The sequence below is a fragment of the Falco peregrinus genome, chromosome 12 (assembly GCF_023634155.1).
Source record: "Falco peregrinus isolate bFalPer1 chromosome 12, bFalPer1.pri, whole genome shotgun sequence".
NCBI classification, from domain to species: Eukaryota; Metazoa; Chordata; class Aves; order Falconiformes; family Falconidae; genus Falco; species Falco peregrinus.
The window spans coordinates 7241519-7265016 of NC_073732.1; the positions used below are offsets into that span (position 1 = coordinate 7241519).

The window sequence follows — 23498 nt, forward strand, 5'->3', positions numbered from 1 at the left end:
CTCCTAGCATGAATAAGGCGCTAGAGAGACTCTAGAGAAATGCTTGCAACCTTCTAGAGAGGCAATGAAACCTGTGGTAGCAGCAGTGAAACGCTACATCATTCCGTTCAGGTCCTCTAACGTTCAAGGCAAGTTTTAACCCAGGGAGCAAAAGAGCCAATAATGAGGAAAGCCCTAGGCCTGGTTCGAACTTGCTGTAAAGAAACATAAATTACATCAGTGTTGTTGCTGCTGCATTTGGCACACATAAAAACCATTACTTTATATGACTAGCAAAAACAAATTTTACTTCCATTCTATTGAAGAAATGGATGCTTATTTCTCTACCCTGTGATTGCAATACCATACTTTTATGTATCATGCTCTGGAATGCTATCTTTTAAATTTATTTTTATCCTTAAAACGGCATATATGCTGCCTTCCCTTTTGTTTTCCCAACAGGGAAACATATTGTCGTTTTCTTTGGTAATATGTAAATGCTTCTACATGTAATCAAATCGAGATTCCTGTGGCTTATTTATTTAGCTATTTTTAACTGTACATTACGTTTAACATTGTTTGAATCATGGCTTTAGCACCCAATCGGATTATGTGCTTCCCATTTCTGGTTTTACACAAAAATGCCCTAAAATAAAGCAGTGAAGAACAGTGAACCTTAGACCCTGATTCTATAACAAATGCTATAATGGGATTTGCTATAGGATCTGATTTATGTATATTTATGTCCTGAAATCTTTTGGATGTATGACAAAGTGAATTTTATAATGTTGAAAAATAATCTTCCGTTATGATTTCCTTTATTTTTGAAGGTTAAGTTGTTTTTCATGTAATGGAGTCTAATACTCTTAATGGTAGAGTAATACCACTTTGTACCTGAATATTACTGCTAAACTCTCTCTTCTTTGTTACTTAGAAAAACTAATATTTGCTGTGATATTAATAGCTTTTATTCAGAAATCATGATAATTACAACTCCCAGCTAAATATCCTGATGTTTCATTAGGTAGGCTTGACCATGACCTTGGAGCTACCCAGGTATCTTCGGCAAACTTTGCCAGGGTTAAATCCTGTCCTTCAGCAGTATCTGGAATCCACACTGGGGAAATTATGATAAAAATAATCTTTACATCTCTAGACTCAAATGGATCTTTCTGATTGACTGCCTCTGATGCTAGGTCCGTGTCAATAATTCACAGTGAATGCATGGCTGTGACCTTTTCCCCCTTGTTTTAGAATTTCTATTTTACAAGACCAATAAAACATGTCAGAACAAAGTGGTGGTTCTAGACATGTGAATGGATGGATCTCAGGTCAGGGACAATCCTTCAGCCATGTCCCGTTTGGACTAAATAATACATTTCCCTAATGTAATTGTTCTGTCAAAAATGTATATAAGCAAAAACTGAAACATACACTCCTTCAATTACACAATGATTAGAGAGAAAGAGTAAGACGGGTAAAGGGTTTTCAGTGTGCTTTCTTAAACCCTGGTAAAGGCTGTAGAAGTCAATGGACACACCTGACTGCAAATCAGTATAAAATATAGGTCTTAATGGCAATTATTTACTTTAAATTTCTGCATAGTGCCAGATCACCATTATTGTTTGCAAATATTTCTATCCATCTACATCCATCACCTGTATAAGACACCACCAGAAGACTGTAGAACACCCAGGCTGTCACGTCAATAAACAAATACAATCAGGTAAAAAGGAGAACAGCTTTTGATTAAGGTACCAGAGCTAAAATTAATTTCTGAGTCTGACACCAATATAGTGCTATCTGTCGGTGAAGTCTCTTCATCTGTTGTACTTTAGCTCCTTGTCTGTGGAATGGGGTAACATTTGTCCTTTTCCATTTCTGTTATCAGTCTTATTTATTTAGACTATAAATTGGCTGAGAAGACAGATGTGTCTTCCTATACAGCATCTCACTTGCAAACCTGCTTTTTACGTACCACACCAAATCAGTTGTATTATGAATTGTTAATAATAGGCTAATACTCACAAAGCAATATTTTCCAATTCTAGCTTCCTCAAATTCTTGCTAGATCATTGTATGAAAACACCCTCCTCTGAATTATGTTTCTGTGTTTATATATACACTGTTTCAATGTGTTAGTCCATAGGTCGTATTTCTAACCTTTCAGAAAGTGGGATGTTGCATTATGGACTTCTGATGCTGCTTGCCACATATATTTTTTTTCTTACTTAGCAAACAAAAATCCTATAGATTTAAAAGTTCCTTCTATGCCTTTGCAGTCTTTGTCAGTCTGACTGTTCTAAATGTTGACAATTTTGCCCAGGACCATATGGATTTAATGTAATTCCCATTCACATTGGTAGTTAAAGCTCTCTGCACTATATTTAATACTTGCCTCTGGTGATGGATGCTTGGGCACTCAGCACAGCAGTGCATCTTTAAAAAAAAATCAGTTGCAGTGTACACAGCTGGTTTCACAAGGCAGGTAGTGGCGTGCTCCCAGCTGGGTATCGGGAAGCGTGGTCAAGCCTTGTCTCACATACTGAAAGTGCTTTTGAGCCGTTTGCAGGAAGCCCTTACTGTGCATACACAGCAAACATTGTTTTGGAACATTTTACACTCTGGGGATGGAGGGGTTTCCTCCTGACTAACAGCAGTGACTTCTAATAGCTGAATTCTTCATCAAAAAATCTTCTGTAGGAAGATGAGAAACAACTGGATGCTGGCAAAAAAAATTTAAATAAATAAATAATATATGATTTTCTGTGCATAGTTGTCTGGTATGCAAAATTATTTTACTGCTGATTTTCCATAATTTTCCTGTATGCCTGTTCCATTCCAGCTCACAATAGAGATTATAGGAAAGGAGATTCCCTAACTAATTAGATGAGCAACCAAAAAAAAGCATTAGAAGTTTGTCCCAACAGATATAACTTGAATTTTTTATTTGTCTGGATAAAGTAGAACAGTAAATGTGTATTTGCAGCCTCCTCCTTTAGCAGAGTAAGTGTTACGTCTTAGGTTTGGAAAAGGGCTCGGGTTCTTCTCGTCTGTGTCCCATCCTACTTTTTCTGTGCTTGTGGTCAGGAGGAGGGAATCTTGCATATTCCATCTACTCAAAGTGATTTATTTGCTCAATGAATCACGCTTCTAGCAGTACATAAAGAAAGATAATGGAAAGGAATAATGGTAAAAAGCCAAATCCAAATGATTTTACCCCATGACTGTGATGTCTTGTGTTAAGTGTTGCATGGGGTTATGTGGGATGGGCCCCGGTCTTGCTCTTTGGCACCCAGTATTCGACTCACACTGGTCCTGTTGCCTTAGAGCTCTCTGTCACGATGACAACCCTCACAAAGTGAGGTGATAAAAAAGCGTACGCTGGAGTTGCCACTCTGTTGCGAGTCCTTGCTTTCCAGGGTGAGGTGGCTTTGACAAGTAATTTATGGGAGAGTACGAGTAAGAGAAGAGCTGAAGCAGGGAGGGGACTTGGCGGGGCATGGACTACCCTAAGCCCCCCGGCAATGCTTCCTCGTGCAGCTAAGCTCTCCCAGCAAAGCATAGTCCATACTTTGCAGTGACTGTCCTCACGTTCACTGGTGCTCCCCTCCCAGGGCACCTCAGATGTCTGCAGCCCTGACTCCGCGCCCCACCTGGGCATCGTTCCGAGCCCACCGCAGCTTCCCGGCCTTCCCAGCCCCATCCCTATCCCCACCGCCCCAGCCCAGCGCCGCCGGCGTGGGCTCCGTCCCTAAGGTTTGAAGTCTCGTCCATTGCTCGTCCGTTTCACCGCTTTAGCAAAACCTTTGCCGTTTGTCCTCCAGCAGAATCCTTTCGCGTTCCCACCCTGGGCTTCCTTCCCACCTCGGGTTCCCAAGGTCTCCTATTTGTCCTCCACACTTACAGACCTGCCACTTCCCCTCCCCCGGCCTGCTCCCTCCCGCCGGCTCCACCTCCGTGCCTTCTTGCCCGGTGCCCTTCCCTCCATCCCCGAGCCTCCTGCCCTGCCCTTCCCTTCCCTTCCCTTCCCTTCCCTTCCCTTCCCTTCCCTTCCCCTCCGTCCCCGCCCTGGCCGCCCCCCGCCCCTCCCCCCCCGGGGGGCTCCCGCCGCGGGGCACGGCGACACCTGCACACGCAGGTGCGCGGGGCTGTCCCGCCTCCCCCCCCCGCTCCACGGCCGGGCCCGGCGGTGGCGCTGCCCCCCCCGGTGGCGCCCGGAGCCCCCCGCCTCCGCTCATGAATATTCACGCCTCCCCTCCCCGTGACGTCGCCGCGGTCCCGGGGCGGGAGCCGCAGCCGCCCCGGTGCCGGCAGTCCGGGCGAATGAGGCAGCGGCGGCGGCAGCCTCCGCCCGCCTGGCCCCGCAGACAGCCGCCGCCGGGAGCCGCCGCGCAGGGCGGCGTGTCGCTCGGGGAGAGCCGGCGCCGCGGCGGGGATGCGGCGGCGCTGCTGCCGGGGGCCGGCGGCGCTGGTGCTGCTGGGGCTGGGGCTGGGCAGCCTGCTCGCCGCCAAAGGCAGGTAGCGCGGCCGGCGGCCCCGGGGGGAGCGGGAGCGCCGTGGCGGGGGTGCCGCTGCCCGCCAGCCTGCGGACGGCGCCCCCGTGCTCGGGGGGCGCGGCGGGGGGCGCGGTCCCCTCTGGGGGGGCGGCGGGGCCGCGGCCGGGCGGCTGCGATCGGGGCGCTCCCTCGGCGGGCGTGCAACTCGGTGCCGCTACTTTTCGGGGCGCGGCGGGAGGGGGGGCGCCGGTGGCGGCCGGGCGGAGCGGGAGGTGCCGCTCCCGGGGCTGCGGGGCCGCTCCGGCGCGGCTGGAAGCGGCGGATCGCGCGTCGGTCGGGGTCTGCCGCTTCTAGAGAACGGTCGGCAAGGGCTGAGGGGAGGGCGGCGGGGACCGACAAGTTCTTCTGGGGGCCGCGCAGCAGGTGCCCCGGAGCATCCCTGGGCCGCTGCCCGCTCCCCGGCGGGCCAGCATCTGCCGCCCTCCGGCCGTGCTCTCCCGCCGTGTCCCCCGGCGCTGGTGCTTGCAGGTCTGGGCTGACTTCTGAGCCCCAAGTTTTCCAAACAGCTCCGAGAACTCTGTCTCCGTTGAGTTTCTATTATTTAAAAGCGCGTCTAGTCTTTTTACTTCTATACGAGGCTCTACTTTTTCTTTTACTTGTGCATGCGTGTGAGAGAGAAGGGAAAACTTCAGTGTCTGGTGTTGGTTTTCTTAAAAAAAAAACATCCGACTGCACGAGTCCTGCCTTGGAGAGGAAACTGATTCCAGCAAATGTTGCCTTAACTTTCTGCGGACTGACCTGTGAGTAGCAGAAAGTACCTCTAGGAAACGAATTGCTGCTTCTGTTACTACCCCAACCCATACCTTGGGGTCCTGGCAGGATGCACTGTTCTCTAGGCAGATTAACTGTGGGATATAACAAATAACATGAAACGTTTTGATGGAGGGGAATAATTTTCCTCCTGCTTACTTTCTGATGTATTTGCAGGTGATTCTCTCCTTTGTACAGGTCTTTTCTGTAGACAAGCATGAGTTATCGGTTCGTGGTTGGTGTCTTTCCAAATGCTGCAGTTCAGCAGCCAAAGCCGTTTTCTTGTTGTGTTCTACTTTGTATTTGACCACTGGAGGGCTGCAAAGAACATTTTTGGATAACTAGCCACAATTTACCACTACTTAGGGTTTAAAAATAGTCATTTTAAGGGGCTTTGTTTTAATTTTTAAGGGATTTAGGTTTTCCTTTATTAGTTTCTTATACCTTGTTTCTTAAAATTAGGTAGCGTCAGCGACTATAATGCAGTGATGTAACATATCTTGACACTGTATGCAGTTAATATCTGATATACTTATCTCTGTGGACTCTTCCTCCACCCACCCCTGCCCCAATGAGTAGAGGAGAGAAGAAAGGGTTTGTCTCAGGAAGTCTGCTGCTGCTTTCTCCTTGCACTGTAATTTTCTATAGGATGCAAATTTTAAGTCGGAAGACATTTTGTGGGTTTCTCACACACAGTCGAGAAGCTTGGTTCCAAGTTTTCCATGGAAAATCAAATATAAAAGGTAACCTCAGAATGTTTGGTAGGTGGTCAGTTACAGAACTTAATCTGTGTATTAAATATTCATATGCAGTGTGTAGCTTTGTTAGCTTTCTAGCAGGTTGTTGACCCTGGGATCTTTATCGTAAGTTCCAATGAAAATCACTGTTTTGGACAGAAAAATGGTTTATTTAAATTATTTTCAGACAACTTTGTTCAATAAGACAGAGTGGCACACTTTCTGGATTATTGGAATTGCATTAATGATGTCTGGAAATTGTGCGGACAGTCTTATAGTCTTTAGTTATGTAAAATATAATATGCTGAAGGGTAAGATTTTTTCTTGTTTTTTCTTTTTTTTTTTTTTTTTTCTCCTCAGCATGTTTAAAATTCATAGGTGCGTGTGGTCACAGGCAGGGAGGAATACTACCTGCAGCATTTCCCTTTGTCTTTCTGTCTCTCCACAAATCTATGCATAAGGCTGATCTCTTAAATAATTTATTATCTTACTCTAGTATGCAGTATTAAACTACTTGGTGAAGTCCTAAAAAGGTTGCCATATCCAAATTCCTTGTGAGACCCAATTAGTCAACCTTTCAAGTTTGATTGTATTTGAACTTTATCATTAACATAAACATCATCTTAATCTTAAGTACAGCTGAAAGCATCTCAATGATCTGAATAGCTAAGAATATTTGATTCCAATTAAATTAATTACATGGGCAAAACTTGAAGTCTTAGTCATTCAGGACATTTCCAAATCAATGGAACATTCAGTCCTGCTTGGCAAGTCTATTATGTGAATACATCTGATATGACTATCAGCAGCAGAAAAACAACTAAGCCAGGGAGACAGAGCCAGCATATTCTGTGTTTAAAATAATAATAATAAAAATAAAATCCCGGGGGAAAAGAAATTGAAGGAAAAGAAAATCCTTGCAAACATGCTGGACAGATCCCAGTGTCTGAATTTTTCTGCATAACACTATGTGTTTTGGTAATTTTTTTTCGTAGTAAATAATAATGAAATAGTTTTCCATACCAGTTCAAAGGAGACAAATAGAAAAATAAGAACCTTCTTTTCATCCTCACCCAAAATACACGAGATGCGATGTTTGGCACACTGCTTAGGTCAGAAGGTGGAAAATGAAGCAACCTTGCTTTCTGTTGCTGGTGCTTTCTGTAGCTCACCAGGAAACCCTGGAAAAGACATCTACATGGCTTCATATTTTTGTTTTCTCATCAACGTATGAAGATAGGAATATTCCTTTTCAGAAAGTCTGGCGGTGGTATTTTTTTTTTTTTTGTTTAAAGTGTTTTGATTTAAAAGCAGTTCATGAAAACTGACTCTTCTGTCTCATAGGATAAAAGATTTGTCTGATTATAAAGTCTAGGTGTCAAGATAATGAAATGATTCAGAAGTCTCAAAAGACAAAAATGGGAGTATTTGATAACTGCTTTAGTATTCAGGCATTTCAGCATGGAAGACTGACAACTATGTTTAAGTTATCATTATGAAGCTAGAGACTGTTTGTCAGCCATAATCGTATCGTTACCAATTTTAATTGCATTATTGGTAAAGCCGCCAAAACTGGGAATCTAAGAGCTTCAGAGCTTTCAAAGCATGTTTCAATTGTAAGCCAATCGTGCCATGTAAAGAACACCCTGGAAAGTATGTCTTTTGTCACCGAATATTAAGTGGTGGGAGAGCAGTGTGGAGTTACAGTTCCATTGCTTTTTTTTCCTTGAAGTGACAGCCCTCATAGTTCAAAGGCAGCATTTGTACATGGATAGACCATCTCATGGCCAAATTGCACGCTTGAAAGTGGCCTCCATTTTCCTTTTCTGCCTTTTAAAGTTTTAGAGAAATGTGTGAAAGCTGATTAGAAGCTGTCAGAGGCACTGTCACCTTGTTTACATTACTTACTGTTTAACTGAAAACATTTATTGATGATCCAGTACTCCTGAGCATCCATTAGGCATTGAAAAAGCAGAGTGTAAATTACTAGTTTTATATATGGCTATAGCTTGGTGTGTGTTAGGAAGCAGATGTTATTCCTGGGGCTCTTGAAAATAAAGATTCATGATGGTGCTGTTTAATATCTGATAAAAATGTTAGAGGGTAAATTTTCTCATACACTTTTTGTTTATCAGTTTTTCTGTGTCAGATTGACAGGACGTTTTGGGAAAGTAATTTAAAGGTCTAATTCCAGCTTCAAATACACTTCCTTTCCTCCCTTCGTATGTATATTCTTGGTTCTCATTTCGACTTAGTTGCCTCAAAGTGATTTGTTTCTGGTTTTGTTTCCGAGAAGGTTGTATTAGAAGGCGGCAAATAGCTTGCCTGGCTCCTATAGAGTGTCTGAGTGGTGTAGCTAGCACTTCATTTAGTAGAGAGCGCTTCCTTACTGTGAAATAAGTAATGGGAAAATGAAAGATAAAATGCATTGTTTCTATAGCAAGCTAATTGCTAGTGTTAAGTGTAGTTCCTTGTTGTCTATAGCCTATTTCTGCAAATATGGCAGATGATCAAGTCCTGACATTCAAAACATGTTTGATGTCACTTAATGTTGTGTAAGTGGAAGTTTTAAAAACAAATTTTAAAACCCAGTAGCAGTGAGATTTGCCATGACACAAACTTAAGAGTTTGTCTGCGGAGACGACCATAAACTAAGTGTAGCTCTTCTCGGAGACTTTTTTCGTTTTCCCTCTGGTACCCTTAAAAAAGAGAAGTCTAAAAATAAGCGGTAGGGGATACATGCTAAGGGATCTTGACTTACCTTGGGCTTTCCCAGTGATTGTGCTCAAACAGCAGTTTCTCACTCTCAAATGTTTTATCCTTTTTGATTTCTTAAACAAAAATTAACACTAACAACAACAAAAAACCTTCATACTAGTTGCAATCAATTTTAACAGGGTAGTTTAGAGGATGGTAACAGAGTTGGAAGATACCTTCCTTATTCAAGAATCGGCTGGAGAAAAATGTTTGGTTTTGGATGTTGCACTTCAAGCAGAATCTGGACCAGCGGGAGTTAGTTCCAACAGAGAACTGTGAGATTGATATCTAGAAAAAGTGACCTGACGTGCTGAAGGAGCTGTGGTTAGCTGAATGAAAAAGAATTGAGGAGCATGGCAACAACTGTCAGGTACATAAAAAGCTCCCGCAAAGCAGAGAAGAAAATCATGTTCTCCATTCTCCCTGTGGGTAGGACAAAAAGTAAAGAGCAACAGGAAAGATTCAGGGTAGAATGCAGGAAAAGCTTCTCTTACCATATTTTAGTGCCTTTAACTGGAGAGCTGTAAGAACTGTTTGGAGCAATATTTGCATGTATAGTGGGTGAGACCTTCTGGTAGGGTGGAGAGAGGATGCAGTGACCTCCTAAGGTCATCCCAAACCTGTGTTTCAAACTACCCAGAAAACATTGCAGTGATTTTAGTGGTGGAGAAAGAAGAGAGTTGGAGGCAATATGGGCACAATAAAATGTTTTATCACTTGAGATGCTTCTTCAGGCACCTTGTACCATTCCTTGGCTTCTCTGTAGGTGCTGGCTGCAGACTAGCAGCTTTCCTTCAGTGACAGCTGCTGCAGCCGTCCCTCTTGGGGATATTCCTGCCCTCATTTATGTGTTCTTCTAGATAAACTCCTCCTGTCCTCAGAAGGCATAGTGTTTGACAGCTGCGTGAAGTAGTATCTCCTGCTATTCTCTACAGTACTCCTCTGAATCACAGTCTAGCAATAGCTGCTTGAATCAATCATCTAGGCTGTTCACATCTTTGAGACCAAACAGGCAACTGCAGCTGTACTGGTTTTGTGTGGCAAGGTTTTGGTAGTGGGAAAGCTACAGGGCTGGCTTCTGTGAGAAGATGCCAGAAGCTTCCCCTCTGTCCGATGGAGCCAATGCCAGCCGGCCTCAGGACAGATCTGCAGCTGGCTGAGGCTGAGCCAGTGAGCCACGGTGGTAGTGCCTTGGGGATAACATATTTAAGAAGGGGGAAAAGGAAAACTGCTGCCAAACGGCAGCCAGAGAGCGGAGTGAGATGTGAGAGAAACAACTCTGCAGTTACCAAGGTTGGTGAAGAAGGAGGGTGAGGAGAGCAGAGATACTCCTGCAGCCCATGGTGAGGCAGGCTGTCCCCCTCGGCCCATGGATGTTAATGGTGGAGCAGATATCCACCTGCTGCTCGTGGAGCACCCTGCACTGGAGGTGGATGCACCTGGGGGAGGCTGTGAACCCGTGGGAAGCCCACACTGGAGCAGCTCCTGGCAGAGCCTGTGGCCCCATGGAGAGAGGAGCCCACGCTGGAGCAGGTTTGCTGGCAGGGCTTGTGACCCCGTGGGGGATGCACATTGCGGTGGTTTGTGAATACTGCAGCCCTTGCAAAGGGCTCGCACTAGAGAAGTTCATGGAGGACCTGGACACTGGAGCTGGGGAAGAGTGTGAGGACCCTCCCCCTGAGGAGGAAGGAGCGGCAGAGACAACATGTGATGAACTGACCGCAGCCCCCATTCCCATCCCCCTGTGCCGCTGGGAGGGAGGAGGCAGAGAAAATCGGGAGTGAGGTTGAGGAAAGGAGAGGTGGGGGGGAAACGTGTTTTAAGATTTGGTTTTATTTCTCATTGCCCTTCTCTGACTGGCAACAAATTAAATTAGTTTCCCCAAGTCGAGCCTGTTTGCCCGTGACAGTAATTGCTGAGCGATCTCTCCCTGCCTTTATCTCGACAAACCAGCCTTTTGTTACATTTTCTCTCCCCAGTCCGGCTGAGGAGGGGGGTGACAGAGCAGCTTTGGTGGGCATCTGGCATCCAGCCAGGGTCAACCCACTGCACCAGCTTGTCCCCAAACCCTTCTCTACAGGAGAAGCTGTAGGGTGTTGTAGATGCTAAACCTTCAGATGGATTCAGCAAATGATTGTACAGCTTCATGAAAGGAAAGAAAAAAATCCATAGTGTGCATGAAATACAAAGGCACAACCTCTTGTTGAAAATGATGTGACTGCAGCCTGCTGCTGGAGGCTGGGACACTGTCCAGGAGCAATTGTGTGTGTGTTTTTTTCTTTTCTGTAGGCGCTTGCAGTTGGCCATTGTGAGAAGACAGGGATACCAGCTTCAGCTGTGCCTGCTTCTCGAAGGTGACACTTCCTGTGGTCTTTGCCAGACAGCCCAGTAAATAGGGGTCCTGACTTCTGAAACTAGCTCGCTTGCTGAACAAAAATTTTAGTGTTTAGGGTTTTGTGCTGAATTTTACAGAACATTGTTGCTTTTTTGAGGCTTGGAACCTTTTTTTCATTTCCATAAATGCAAGTTTTAAGTAGCACGCTGGCAAGCTGGTATTAAATGCATTGGTGCGGTTGATAACTGCAGCTGAGGTGGAGAGGAGGGTGACCAGGAATCTGGAATCCGAATCTGTTAAACTTTAGAATCAGAGAACAGGTGAACCTTGTAGATAAATTTGAAAAGCATGAGTCAAAGTAGTAAGTGTAAAAAGACAGTTTGAAAAGAACTAGAGGGGAGGAAAAAGAAGTCTAATGACAAACTTGAGAAAGGCATTTGTGATAGCAAAAAGAAAATATTCTCTTGACTAAATTTAAAGATTGTGGTTTGATATCGTTAGACTTTATCTATGAGTTTAGTATGTTGTGATTATTTAAAAATAGAGAAGTTGCTATGATTTGGAATGGGTGTTTGTTAAAATAAGTTAGAAGGAATTTTGCAAGAGACACTTGTGGTGTGATTTGAAGAGTTGTTAAATCTGTCACTGTACGTGGAGGCAGGGCTACTTGTCTGTCACTTCACAATGTAGTACATAAAGCGCTTTCTGCAGCATCACATGCTTCCCGGTACTCTGAGTTACTTATTGCAGAGCAGCATAACAGGATGTCTGGTGTATCATTTCTGTAGTGTTCAGAAACAGTATATGAAAGCATGTGTATAGTATGCTCCATATTTATTTTAAACAGATTTAATTTTGTGTACATACATATGTGCCTACGTGCTTAACTGTGAGGTATAAGACATGATACAAACCAGAAAGAAAACTTCACGGTTTGTTTTGCATGGCACATCTCGTGTAAGACTGGAGTGTGCTGAAGCCCTTGAATGGGATGTGTGGACTTGCTGAGTGTGCTTGGATGCAGTTATTTATTCGGAGTAAACCCTCCTGCTGAAAGAAGGAAACTGAGCCTTAACTTTTGTCTTGTTTACGTCTTCGTGAATTTTGTTCATGTAATCTGGCTTCTTCTGAATGACTGCAAAACTGTAGAGGGAGGACTTCTGTTTTTAGTTTTATGGTAATGAGGGTATTTAAGTGTGCTAACAGCTATACCCAGTTGGAAACAACTGTGCACATGCGCTGTGGGGCTTTGAGCAGACACCTACAAGGATGCCTGTAATGCTTCAGTGTTTTGTTTTCTTTCATGAACTGCAAATTTACTGTACAGACTAGATTAATGGGGGGAATTTAAATATTGAAAATGTTTAAGTGTAGATTTCTAAAGTGTACTTTAGGAGAGTACACTAAATTACTTCCTATTTTTTGCTGTATGTATTCCAATAAAAATGAATATGATGACTGCTTGTAGCTGTTGAGTAAGGGAATGAGTTAAGAGGAAGCTGTTAAAACATTGTGTTGTAACACGGCATCAAAACTACAAGCAACTTGATCAAATCAGCAAGTCAGAAAAATATGGATATGTATATCTATATCACTTAATTTGACGTTTGTCATTCTCAGTAGTTGACACTTAAAAAATAGTTCAGTGCTTAAAACCCACTGAATCTATATGGGATTCACACCACCTACACCCGCACTCTGGTGATCCTACTTAGGAATTGCTGGGGTGTGTAATAATCTTATATTCCATTGCTTCGTGGCGAAATATCCCTGTGCTTTTGGCTTTTTGGTGTAGTTGGTGTTTGTACGAGGTGTTCCAGCTTGGCAGCAATGAAAGAGACTGTAAAAATGGTTCAGTTTTTGGGGGCCCTTTTGGGACTGAGCAAAATCTCAAGATCAATTGGCTGGAGTGCAAGTTGACCAATGCATCATTTAGGACTATTGGGCTATGAAAGAGGGTTTTGCCCATTATCTAAAAACATTTTTAGGAATTGAGTCTAAGAAGTGTATGTGCTGAATTACAATTCATTTTAATGTGACTTCTCTCTGTATTGATTTTAAAGATGGTTCTGCATGGAATTGCAGTTTCCCAGCAGTTAATGCTGTTATTTAGATGTTTGGTCTTTGTATGTGAGATCTTGACCCTTGTTAAATCAATGCAAGATTTGCCGTGTATCTCAGTGGAATCGGGGTTTCATCCTTTGTGTGCTTTACTATAAATGTAAACAGCTCTTTCAAAGCTTTTAATGTTCTTCTGCTAATAGTTGCCTTTATCCAAACAGGAGAAATGTTTGATTTAATCTCTTTCACCTTATGGCTTCCTATGGAATAACTGCTTTCACTGAGTCAATAGAACAATTCTTGGGATTTTTTGTTCTTTTCAAAGTGCTTTTCAGTCAACTTCAAACCATTAAGTGAAGTGTTGACCGAGATGGCTGTCCTGCAGATTTAAGTATGGTAATTCTGCCATGCTGGCCTTCAAAATACTTGTAAGGAGGCAGTCTGGTTTCCTTTTTGTTTCCTCATTGACTGTCTTCCATCCCATCCCCATGACTCCTGTCCGTTACTGGTTAAATAATATGAGTACAGGAAAGACGAGCAACGCTGCGGTTTCCCAGGGTTTCAGTTGTACTCGTTTTGTCAAACTTTTTTGTTGCTGTTTTAAATCAGACTAATCACGTGAAGTTGTATATCCCAAATATGGATAGTACTTGTCTGCTTTTCAAATAACAATTAACAATGACATTTTATTTACCTTACTGCTACTTTCCTATACATATCTTAGGATGATTAACATGAAGTGGAACACCTTCATTTCATTTGAAGAAATCTGCCATCAAATGTAAATATTAAGACCGTAGTGTTCTCTGATCAACATTCATCTATCACTCATTTGCTAGCAGGTTAGGGTAAGTAAAAATAGGTGAGAAAAATTGGACTCCGCTTATTTTGAGACTGATTTAGTCTTGCTTTCTGACTTGAGTAGATTCTCTCAATGAAATATGCACATGCTTATAAATACTCTGTGTGTGTATGTTTATATATGTGTTGCATGTATCTCTGACCACTATTAGCTTACAAGGATTTAATGACTTGTGATGTTTTTATTGACTTATTTGGTTTTTTCCCCTTAAATCCCCAACTTCTGAAATAAGAGACTAATTCTTTATTCATTAGAAGATAATAAATCCTACTTGTAATATGAGGGAAAAGTAGAAAGGTAAGACAGGTATATCACAAAAGCTTGCAAACAAATGTAGTAAAAAGCATTTCCCTCAACTTTGTGGGTTGTTGTTTTTTTCCTACACTTGATTGTTTGAAATACAATAAAATTCTGACTGTAGCTGGAAAACGTCTCTGCACCTTGTCTATACTGAGCTGCAAAATTGCAGTAATTGGGTTGAATGTCTTGGTTATAAGCAGAGCTTGCAAAATACATGTTGGTGAAACAAAATTAAAATAGTGTGTGAGCTCTGTCTTAAGGTTTCTGTGAAAGACATTGTTGATTTCTAAAATCTGTGTTGGAGTTAGTTTCACGAAGGCTGCTAGCAGAGGTTAATATATGACAGAATGCATTAGCAATGATATTTGAGTTATTTCTGAAGAAACTATGGCAGTCATGTTTGAAGGGCTTTTTTCTCTTTTTCTTTTCAGAGTTACATTAAGAATTCTTGAACTACAGCCGAACAGATGGTATTTGCCATTGTTGTCAGTCTTAGGAAGAAAAAATGAACTTTTAAGGTCTTAGTTAAGAGAATTTTAAATTCGTGTTGAGAAATAAAACCTAGAAAGGTTTAAATCGGTGTGATTTATGCTAAGCTGCTTTAAAAAGTCTGCATTATGATAGTTGGCTATAAATCTAGCTAAGGTAGACTCACACTGTTGATTTCATGTGATAAATGGAAAAGCATTGGATACTGTAGTTGGCTTCCATCACTTTCTTCTTCAAAAGGAGTGTAAACAGTGTAGATGTCAAGGTGCAAGTATTTCGATGTTTCACTGAAGTGAAAGGCACAAGATGAGAGACACGGTTCTTGAGATGAAATAATTTGAAGAGTAATGTTTCAAGGCTTATTTTGGGAAACGGATCTTTTTTTTTTCTTTTTTTTTTTTCCTTCTCACTTTGGCACTCCTTTAACTATAGTCTTTGGTGTTTTGAGGTCTGTGGACCGCTTCCAGTGGCTGCAAAAAATAATCAAGAAAAACAGATCTATTTTCAGTAGGCGTGTATTACCATTCAGCTGTCCATCTCTAAATTTGTAGAGACCCACAAATCAAAAAGTATTAGAGCTCCTTGTGAAGATTAGCAAAAATATCTGGGAGAGTATTTTTGCTGGGTCAACATGACCTCAAAAAGTGTCAGTCTGTTAACTGGATATGTGACTGGTTCTAATAATGAATTATATATTGTCTAATATGAATCCCTTCTTTTATAACTTACATTTAATCTGTGTAGGTTTGAATATAAAATAAAAATTATTTCAGGATTCAAGATGTCAGACTTAGGAAATAATAGTCACTTGAAACTAATTTGTAAGTTGCAAACTGAAATTGTTCTCTGCATGCTTCCAAATGTTTATACGTCTTTTTTTAAAGTTTCAATACTTGAAGCCTCCTAAATCTATATGGTAAGAGTTTCATCATCTTCACTTACAAACTGGAGAAGTATACCTTTAAAAAGAGGGGATAGAATTTCAGGTGGCGCAAGTCAGCAGTGCAGTTTTAAACCAGCTGAGGCTGTGGTCCTATGTTAAGGGTATGCTTGAATACAGAGATGTGTTTGTTGTCTTTTTTTTTTTCCTAACTTGTCATAAGCTTCCAAAAAAGTGTTCTGTGTAATTTTTCTCAGTTCTCGACTGAGTATTTGCCAGAACAGCTCATCAGACAGATCTGGTATTCTTTGGGTGTATATGTACTGGAGGAAAAGTGTTGAAAGTCTAATTATGTCTGTCTTACAAAGCTTGCTTCAAAAGCTATACGCCACCCCCCCCCACCTGTATTCTGTGCAGTTGGAGCTAAACCAGCAAGGGTATATTTTCTTGGGCGGTAGAAACAATGTGGGCATGTACTGCTGGTTATGCTTTGCAGGTGGCAGATCCTGTGCTTGGCAGGATTGCAGTGCTCAGCTGGTTACATTGGATTGGGAGGTGCATTGTGCATTAGGATACAGGGGGCAACAAAATGTTACGTGATGGATTTCTACTGTGTTACAAATGCTTCTCTCTGTTTTCTTTTTATAAAGAACACTTCCCCTCTAACAGAAGTGCACTCCAGTCACAGTGTTGTGTTGTGCACCTTCCCTTTCTGCAGGGGAGCATCTTTTGGTACATGGAACGCACGCTGGCTAAATGGGCAAGCAGAAAAACATGATGTTTGCGTGCCTGCAGCCTGTGTTTGTGTCTGCAGAACCCTTTACTGGTTCTCGGGGGTGTTAAAACATATGTTCAATATGTATAGAAGTGTTTAGTAAGGAGCAACTGGTGTGATGAAGATAAGCAAGGGATAATGTCAGTGACACAAGGTGAAGATATGCAGTACTCTGAGAATTTAATTGGCTGTGCAACTGGAAGGGCCCTTGTGGTGCTTAGGGGCATAGTTTGGTGATGGATTTGGCAGTCCTGGACTGCCTAAACAGTTGGACCTGATGAACTTGAGGGTCTGTTCCAACCTAAATGATTCTATGAGTCTTTATTTGGGAAGTATTTTCATTTGAGATGATCTTGAAAAAAGTAGTTGCATCATAATTGCAGGGGAATATTTAGCTTTTTCCAGCTCCAAATTTACATTTTAAAAAATGAAAACTTGTCTCTTTTGTTTCCTAGTCTCAAAGAGAATATATTGCTTAAGTTATAGTGGAATTTACTGGGGGATAAATCTAAAATGCAGTAATAATTTCTTAAACTCTCCTGTTGAACATGAAATGAGAGTTAAACTCATCTACAGTTTAGCTTAACATTCTTTGGGAATCTTTGAAACTGAACACTATAAATACTTTCTCTACAGAAACAGGCTGTGTATGAGGAAGTCTTTCATAGTAGCCATTGCAAATACATTTTACTTTGTGCAACAGAGAGTGTTTAGTTACAGCAAGATCAACAGAGGTGGACAAGCAGCTTGCTATTTTGATGAGAAGATGTTGGCAATTCACATTCTGAGGTTCCTAAGGCTTCAGCACTGCAAACCCTAACAGACAGAAAGGAGCTGGGAGCCTTGGTGTTCGTGAGCTCAGATTCCAAAGATTGATGGGAAGACTGAAATTCTGAAAACTTTGGGGTATCTTGCCTTGACTATATTTCAAGGAGGGGTCCTCACTGAGTCTCAAATCCTAAAAATAAATCAGGACAAGGGAATAAGATATGTTATGGAAATTTAATTATCGGTCAGCTTCTGTTTGATGGAAGCTAATAAGACCCAATATATTTTTGCAAGGCTTAACAGTATTGGCAGTTCAGTGGATTTAGTTGGACCTTGACAATAGCTGAGCAATAAACTGGGACACAGAAGGAAAATTAATGTTAGTCTATCTAAGTTTACCTCTTTCTCTTCTAAAATACCTTCTGTGAAGTGCTGACTATAGCATTATTGTAAAGGTTTTTTGAGATTTTTTGAGTTTATCCTTGCAAAAGGTTTCTTAGGTACCTTTTTCCAGATCTTTTCTGACCCAGTTCTTCTAGGCTGACTCCACATTAGAGACATAACTAGTATTCCACATAAGCAATTACTCTGATATAAATTATCATAATCCCAGAATACACTTTTGACCTTTTAACTTTCCTGCTGCAGTGAGTATAATGACTGCATTGAACAAAGGAGGAAATTGAGCCAAATATTATACTGGGGATTTGAATCACTTGGGACCTGGAGAACACTGGCTATAATCTGTGTAAAGGGAGATGTCTGCAGTGTTTTCATGTGTATAACATGCAGCTATCTTGCTCAGCTATTGTGTGCACAGTAGGAGAAATTTGATGACGGGGAGGCAAGCAAGGAAATGTACAGTAGGAACTTTCAGAAGAACAGGGCCAGTGGGCTGCTCCCTGTGAATTGTTTTGCTTTGTTCCTGTGTAGCACTAATAGCTGTGCTAGTCCTTCCTCACATAGGGAGAAAAGGGATAGGAGCACGTCGGGCATCATATTCTGTTATTGATTCCTTCTCTGCATCCTATCCTAGTACCTGAACATGATCACCAAGTTGCATAAAGGGAGCGCAGGTGTCATTGCCAGCTTATGTATCCAAATGGTTTCTATAAATAGTGTGACCCTGAAAATCTGCTGCACTGTTCACTGCAGTGATTTAACTGGAGACACTTTTGCTTCAGGGAATTTTCAGTGCAGTATTTATTTAGCAAAAAATGGGGGGGGGAAAAAGCCTGTGCTTGTCTTTCTGGAAGGGGGAGGTATTATTCTGAGGTATACGTTGACTTCAGTGGTACATTGGCTTGTGTTGAAACCAATGGATCTTTCTACTAACTATAGAAGTGTTGGATCAGGCCCTGTGTGCAAACACTTGTTAATCTGCAGGTTTGCACAGGAAAATTCAAAATGTCAACTAGAAATTGTTGATAATGTTTCATAGCCTTTGAAGGAAACAACGCTTCATGCTTGTTGTGACCTAAAATAGTGGGATTGTGCTCCTTTGTATTTGCAGAAATGATGGAGCAGTTTTACCAGTGATATTTGCAATACTTTGTCTAAATGTGCGTATGTTAAAGTGAAACTTCTATGTGCCCCATAGAACACGTGACTGCTGCTGGAGATGAACATAGTCTATTAATACTATGGACTTCAGCTGATCTGTAGAGAAAAAAAAAATTCTTTTGAGGGGGTTATTTTTAAGTAAGTTCTCATCAGCCCCTGACTGCAACGTCTTAAGAGTTAACTTGATGTTACCTATCAGTTGCTGTGTTTAATATGTTTACTATGCAGCTGCATATGTGATATTTTCAAATATCAGTGGAAATAACATGCAAGGGTAAAATCTGGCTTTGCACGCTTACATGTGCCTGTATTTGAAATCCTGCCGTGTGTGGGTACGCAAGGTGTGAGCCAGCAGCCCTAGCAACTGTTATTCTCTGCTTATATAAAAGATGTGAAACAGCTAAGATCTTATAGCCCATCTTCTTTTCCTAGCATTTATAGCAGGGATAAATGAGTCTTATCCATTCTTCCTCTGCATTCAGGCCGGACTTTGATGTGACCAGTATCAATGTGGGGTGGTTTTTTTCACCTACATTTAAAGTGCAGATACTGGCTTTGTTCTTATTATTCTAAGACTATAAACACACTTTACATATGCTAATGATTCACTTTTTCTACTATAATTCTTGAACAGTGTCTTGTGAATTTGGGCTTGGTGTTTCAAAAGCATCCAGGTATCCGAATCTTCCTGTCAAATTGTGGAAATTGTTCCTGAATGTAATTAGGTACCTTTGCAGAACTAGCTCAAATTCCAGTAAAGTTCTCTGTGTTCTTTCTTTCTTTCTCCTTTGTAAGGACAAATAGATATTTTTTCAACTTTTTAAGGGTATTAACTTTTGGATGGGGTAATACTGCTGAAGTACTTTATTTGCATGACAAATCACTAGAATGCAGTATTGATTGCTATTTGTGGGTACCAACATTCACTGAATAGCTTGGAAAGCTAATTAAAAAATATAATTGACTTTATTCCTCTTTCTGTAGTTAACGTCTCTGCTGTCAAATGGTGAAGTTGTTTTTTGTGGCATATGAAGGCACGGACCCCAAGTGAGATCCCCCACTGCATACATAAGTGCCAGTTATATACAATTGCTTATCCACCCAAGTTCTGCCCTGGAATATGCCTATGTGGAACAAAGCACCTTTGCGGCTGGTTCACACTCCACTGAGCTGTTTACTCCCTCCATGCTCATCTGATGTCTCTTCTTCCCAGATCAGGATTTAAGATGTTGGAGTTGAAGGCTTTGGGCAAGCCCCTCATTGCAGGTGGGTGCGCACAGAACTGTGGGCATGTCCCTCACTGGGGGGCTTTGGTCATGTCCCTCATTGCAGGCGGGTGTGCACGAAGCCATGGGCATGTCCCTCATTGCAGATGGGTGTGCACAGAACTGATTAGCAGGTGAGCTCAGGGAGCCAGATTTAGTGTGCGTTTGCTCATATTTGAAGGCAGAATCACTCTGCAACCTGGTGCCCAGACAATGAACAAAGCCTTTTCTCAGAAAGAGTCCTTCCAGGTTTTTGTCTTCAGTTTTTAAAAATAACCTGCCTTCTGCACAGTCAAGAGAACTTCGTGGCCTTGTGACTTGTTCACATGAAAAGTTGGAGTAGGTGGGCTGAAGTCTCCTGCAGCTTCCTTATACCCTCTTTGTAACTCTGGTAAGTGTAATGACAACATGTTTGCGCATTTCCTGGCTTTGTAAGATTAGAGAGTAAAATTTTAATTTAAAAATATTAGAAAAGAACGGAAGAGTTTGATTTATTTAAAAATTTTATTTTTATGTGAGTCAAGACTGTAAATCTGTTCAGTAGTCTTGTGTTGATCAAATTACTGCCTGGCCAAGTAGCGTGGTTGCTAGTGGTGAGTTGGAAAGTATCTCTGTTGTATTAGTTTTAGCCACCCTTTAATTTAACAAATACATTGTAATGTTCAGGAGAAGACAAAAATGATGGTATTGTCCCTGGTTAAAGAAGTCTTTGAGATGAACATTATTTGAGACTGGGAGTGTGTACCAAAAAGTATTGCTTTATGCTTGTCCTAGGCTCGGATTTTTCCTTTGTTCCTGAAAAAGGCTGTTTAGCCTACCTAGACCTATCGCTGTTCTTTTGTACTTAACCTGCACAGGTTGTCAGCGTCTTATCTATTTAATACCAAGTCCTTTCAGTCAGGGGTATGATCCTTGGCTCCACGGAGTCCAGTCAAACTAAGCAATAAAACATTTTGTACAAGGAGACTTGTCATTCCTAACTCATCCCTGTGAACTTTTGATTGCATCCTAACAAAAGTAATCAATATCATGACGCAGTTGGCAAGGCTATTAAAATTAAGTGGGATTAATGAAAATAGCTTTTGCAGAAGGAAAATCGTGTTTTTAAAAGGCAGTTGATGATTTGGTCAACACTGTGAGCTTAAGATGCTTACTGCTTGCTTGATGGACATGGTTGCTTCTCAGCACGGTACTCCCTTCTGAAGAGGAGGTGGATTAAATAAAGGTTCATCACAGATACATCTGAATGCAGCTGATAAAATTTAGTGCATGCATTTTGTGCAGTTTTTGTGTTACAACTCAAAAACCTCTCGTACAAAACATGGCACCAGCAACTAAGGGAAATTATTCAGTCCAAGGCTTAGGCTTGCTTAAGGTGTATGTATTGCTGATTAGAATGTAAAAGCATTTGCTACTCTTTTATGCAAACCCTAAAAAATAATTTTCATGCTGTTAGCTCCTTTTATGTACATTTGGAAGAGTGACTTGCGAAAATGGTTACCATTTTGAGTTGACTTCTTGAAGAAAGCTGTAATACGATTTGAGCACTCAAGTAAAAATTTTACTTTAAAAATATTGTCATTACTACATAACTTATATTATTTTTATGTCTGTCCGTACCTTGCATATTCTGAATATAATATTTATTATGTATGGAGTTCAACTGTGCTCTTCCATTTCAATTTAGAAGTAGAACTGGTCAATCCACAGAGCAATCGACTGATTAGCTTTTGGCAACTGTTTTTACAAATGGGAATGATGAATTTGATAACTTGTTAATATTTCATTTGAAATTCTTGCAGGCAAGATGTGTAAATACTTTGAAGTGCAGACAATCCAGACATGTCTTAAGCATTTCTTAATGACTTGGTGAAAAGACAAGCTTTTACACATAAAGTAATGCCTGCCTTTTTGCTACGCAATATTTATGGTTTGTTTGGATGGCTCTTGGGACTAATATGCATCACTTTCTAATCCCTTTAATTATGATGGCTAATGCCTCTTCCTACTTTTTTCCTCTTTGAAGTCAGTAGGGTGGTTTGTGAATGAAGTTGACAGTAAAGGGATCAAAACTGGCCTTTCTGTTGTAAAATCATAATAGTGCTCGTTCTGCAGATCTAGACTAGGGTCCAGTGCGGTACAGAACAATATGCTCTGGATTTTTTAAGGAGGGTGTAAACACATATTTCTCAATAAGCTGACTTTGCTTATTGAGAAATCATTATGTTGCGCTGGAATGAAGGCTCTGGGTGCAGGGCTTGGAGATCACTCATGCGACATGATAGATTTGCTGGTCTTCATGCTGCCTTCTTGGTTCCATGAGATTCCGCAGGTAGGGTTTTGCTTGAAGTTTATTTGCCTTTGCTGCTTACTCTTCGTAAAAGAGGTGATGCAGTTTCTATTTAAAATGCTGTGCTTGAAGAGCTGGGCCCCATTCTGTGAATACCTGGCTGTCATCTGTTCTATGCTACCAGGGCATCTCTTCAGATGTTTTCGGTGTGTATGGCTGGTGGAGTGAGGAATGAGGTGGTGCACAAGAGAGCAAGCAATACGTGCTGTCTTATATGGAGCCAGAACAAGAGCTTTATCTGCCTCTTTTGTTCTTGTGAATGGGCAAAACTATCTAAATTCTGTCATAAACTAACTGGGTGGCGGTGGTAGAGTGAACACAGTCGTTTATTCTCAGCTCTGCTGTTAAAACAAATGTGAAAAAAGAACCTTGATTTTTAGAGTAGTGTGATGAAAACTGTTTATTTTCCACTAAAACATGTGAAGAAAACAGCTTCCACAGCCCAAGTGCCCTATCCCAAAATGTTTAGTTAGCTTGAAGGCACTCAAACTAGTCATTTTTCCCCCTCCTCTTGCTTTCTTACAGTCTGCAGCTGTCCTTAATGGCACACATTGGAGGCTTTCCCTTCTAAGTGCGATGACTCAATTGCATTTCTAAATGCTGATGTGGAGACTGTACCAGTGATACTGGCACCGTGAGTGCTTTTAGTTCCAGTCTACAGTTCTTCCCATCCTTTCACTCAGGATTTTGCCCTATTCTTGAGAAACAGTTTGGGATTTTTTTGTTCAGTGTTTTAGTTGTTTGGGTTTTTTTTTTTTTTTCTTTGGCTATGGCAGTGTTTAAAGAATTCTTTTTCTCTTGCATTATGTTTTATTGAAACTGGTAGGTATGATAAAGTTGATTTATTAATTTTGATCACCTCAAGAAGTGAGTGTAAGTAACTTGCATCTCTGTACTGGACTAGAGAGCAGGCCAGCTCAGTACACCAGTGTAGAGGAATGAAGGCAGTGGGTTGATTAGCACTGATGACATGCAGCTGTGGCCTTGCCTGGAAGGCAGTGGGTTGATTGACATGGATGATGTGCAGGTGTAGCTCATTCTGCTAAGTAGTTAAATAGCCCTGAGGAT

The 23498-nt window shown here is 41.6% G+C and overlaps 1 protein-coding gene across 1 annotated transcript in view; it reads left to right on the top strand.

Annotated features, from left to right (window-relative positions):
* Window positions 1-4274: 4274 nt before the first annotated feature.
* The window catches only part of CLSTN2 (calsyntenin 2), a 385424-nt gene continuing 366200 nt past the window's right edge, over window positions 4275-23498 (top strand). Inside the window, exon 1 of the mRNA XM_055817555.1 lies at window positions 4275-4496. Within this exon, the coding sequence (XP_055673530.1) occupies window positions 4418-4496 (79 nt within the window). The 5' untranslated portion in view covers window positions 4275-4417. The remainder of the gene's footprint in view (window positions 4497-23498) is intronic.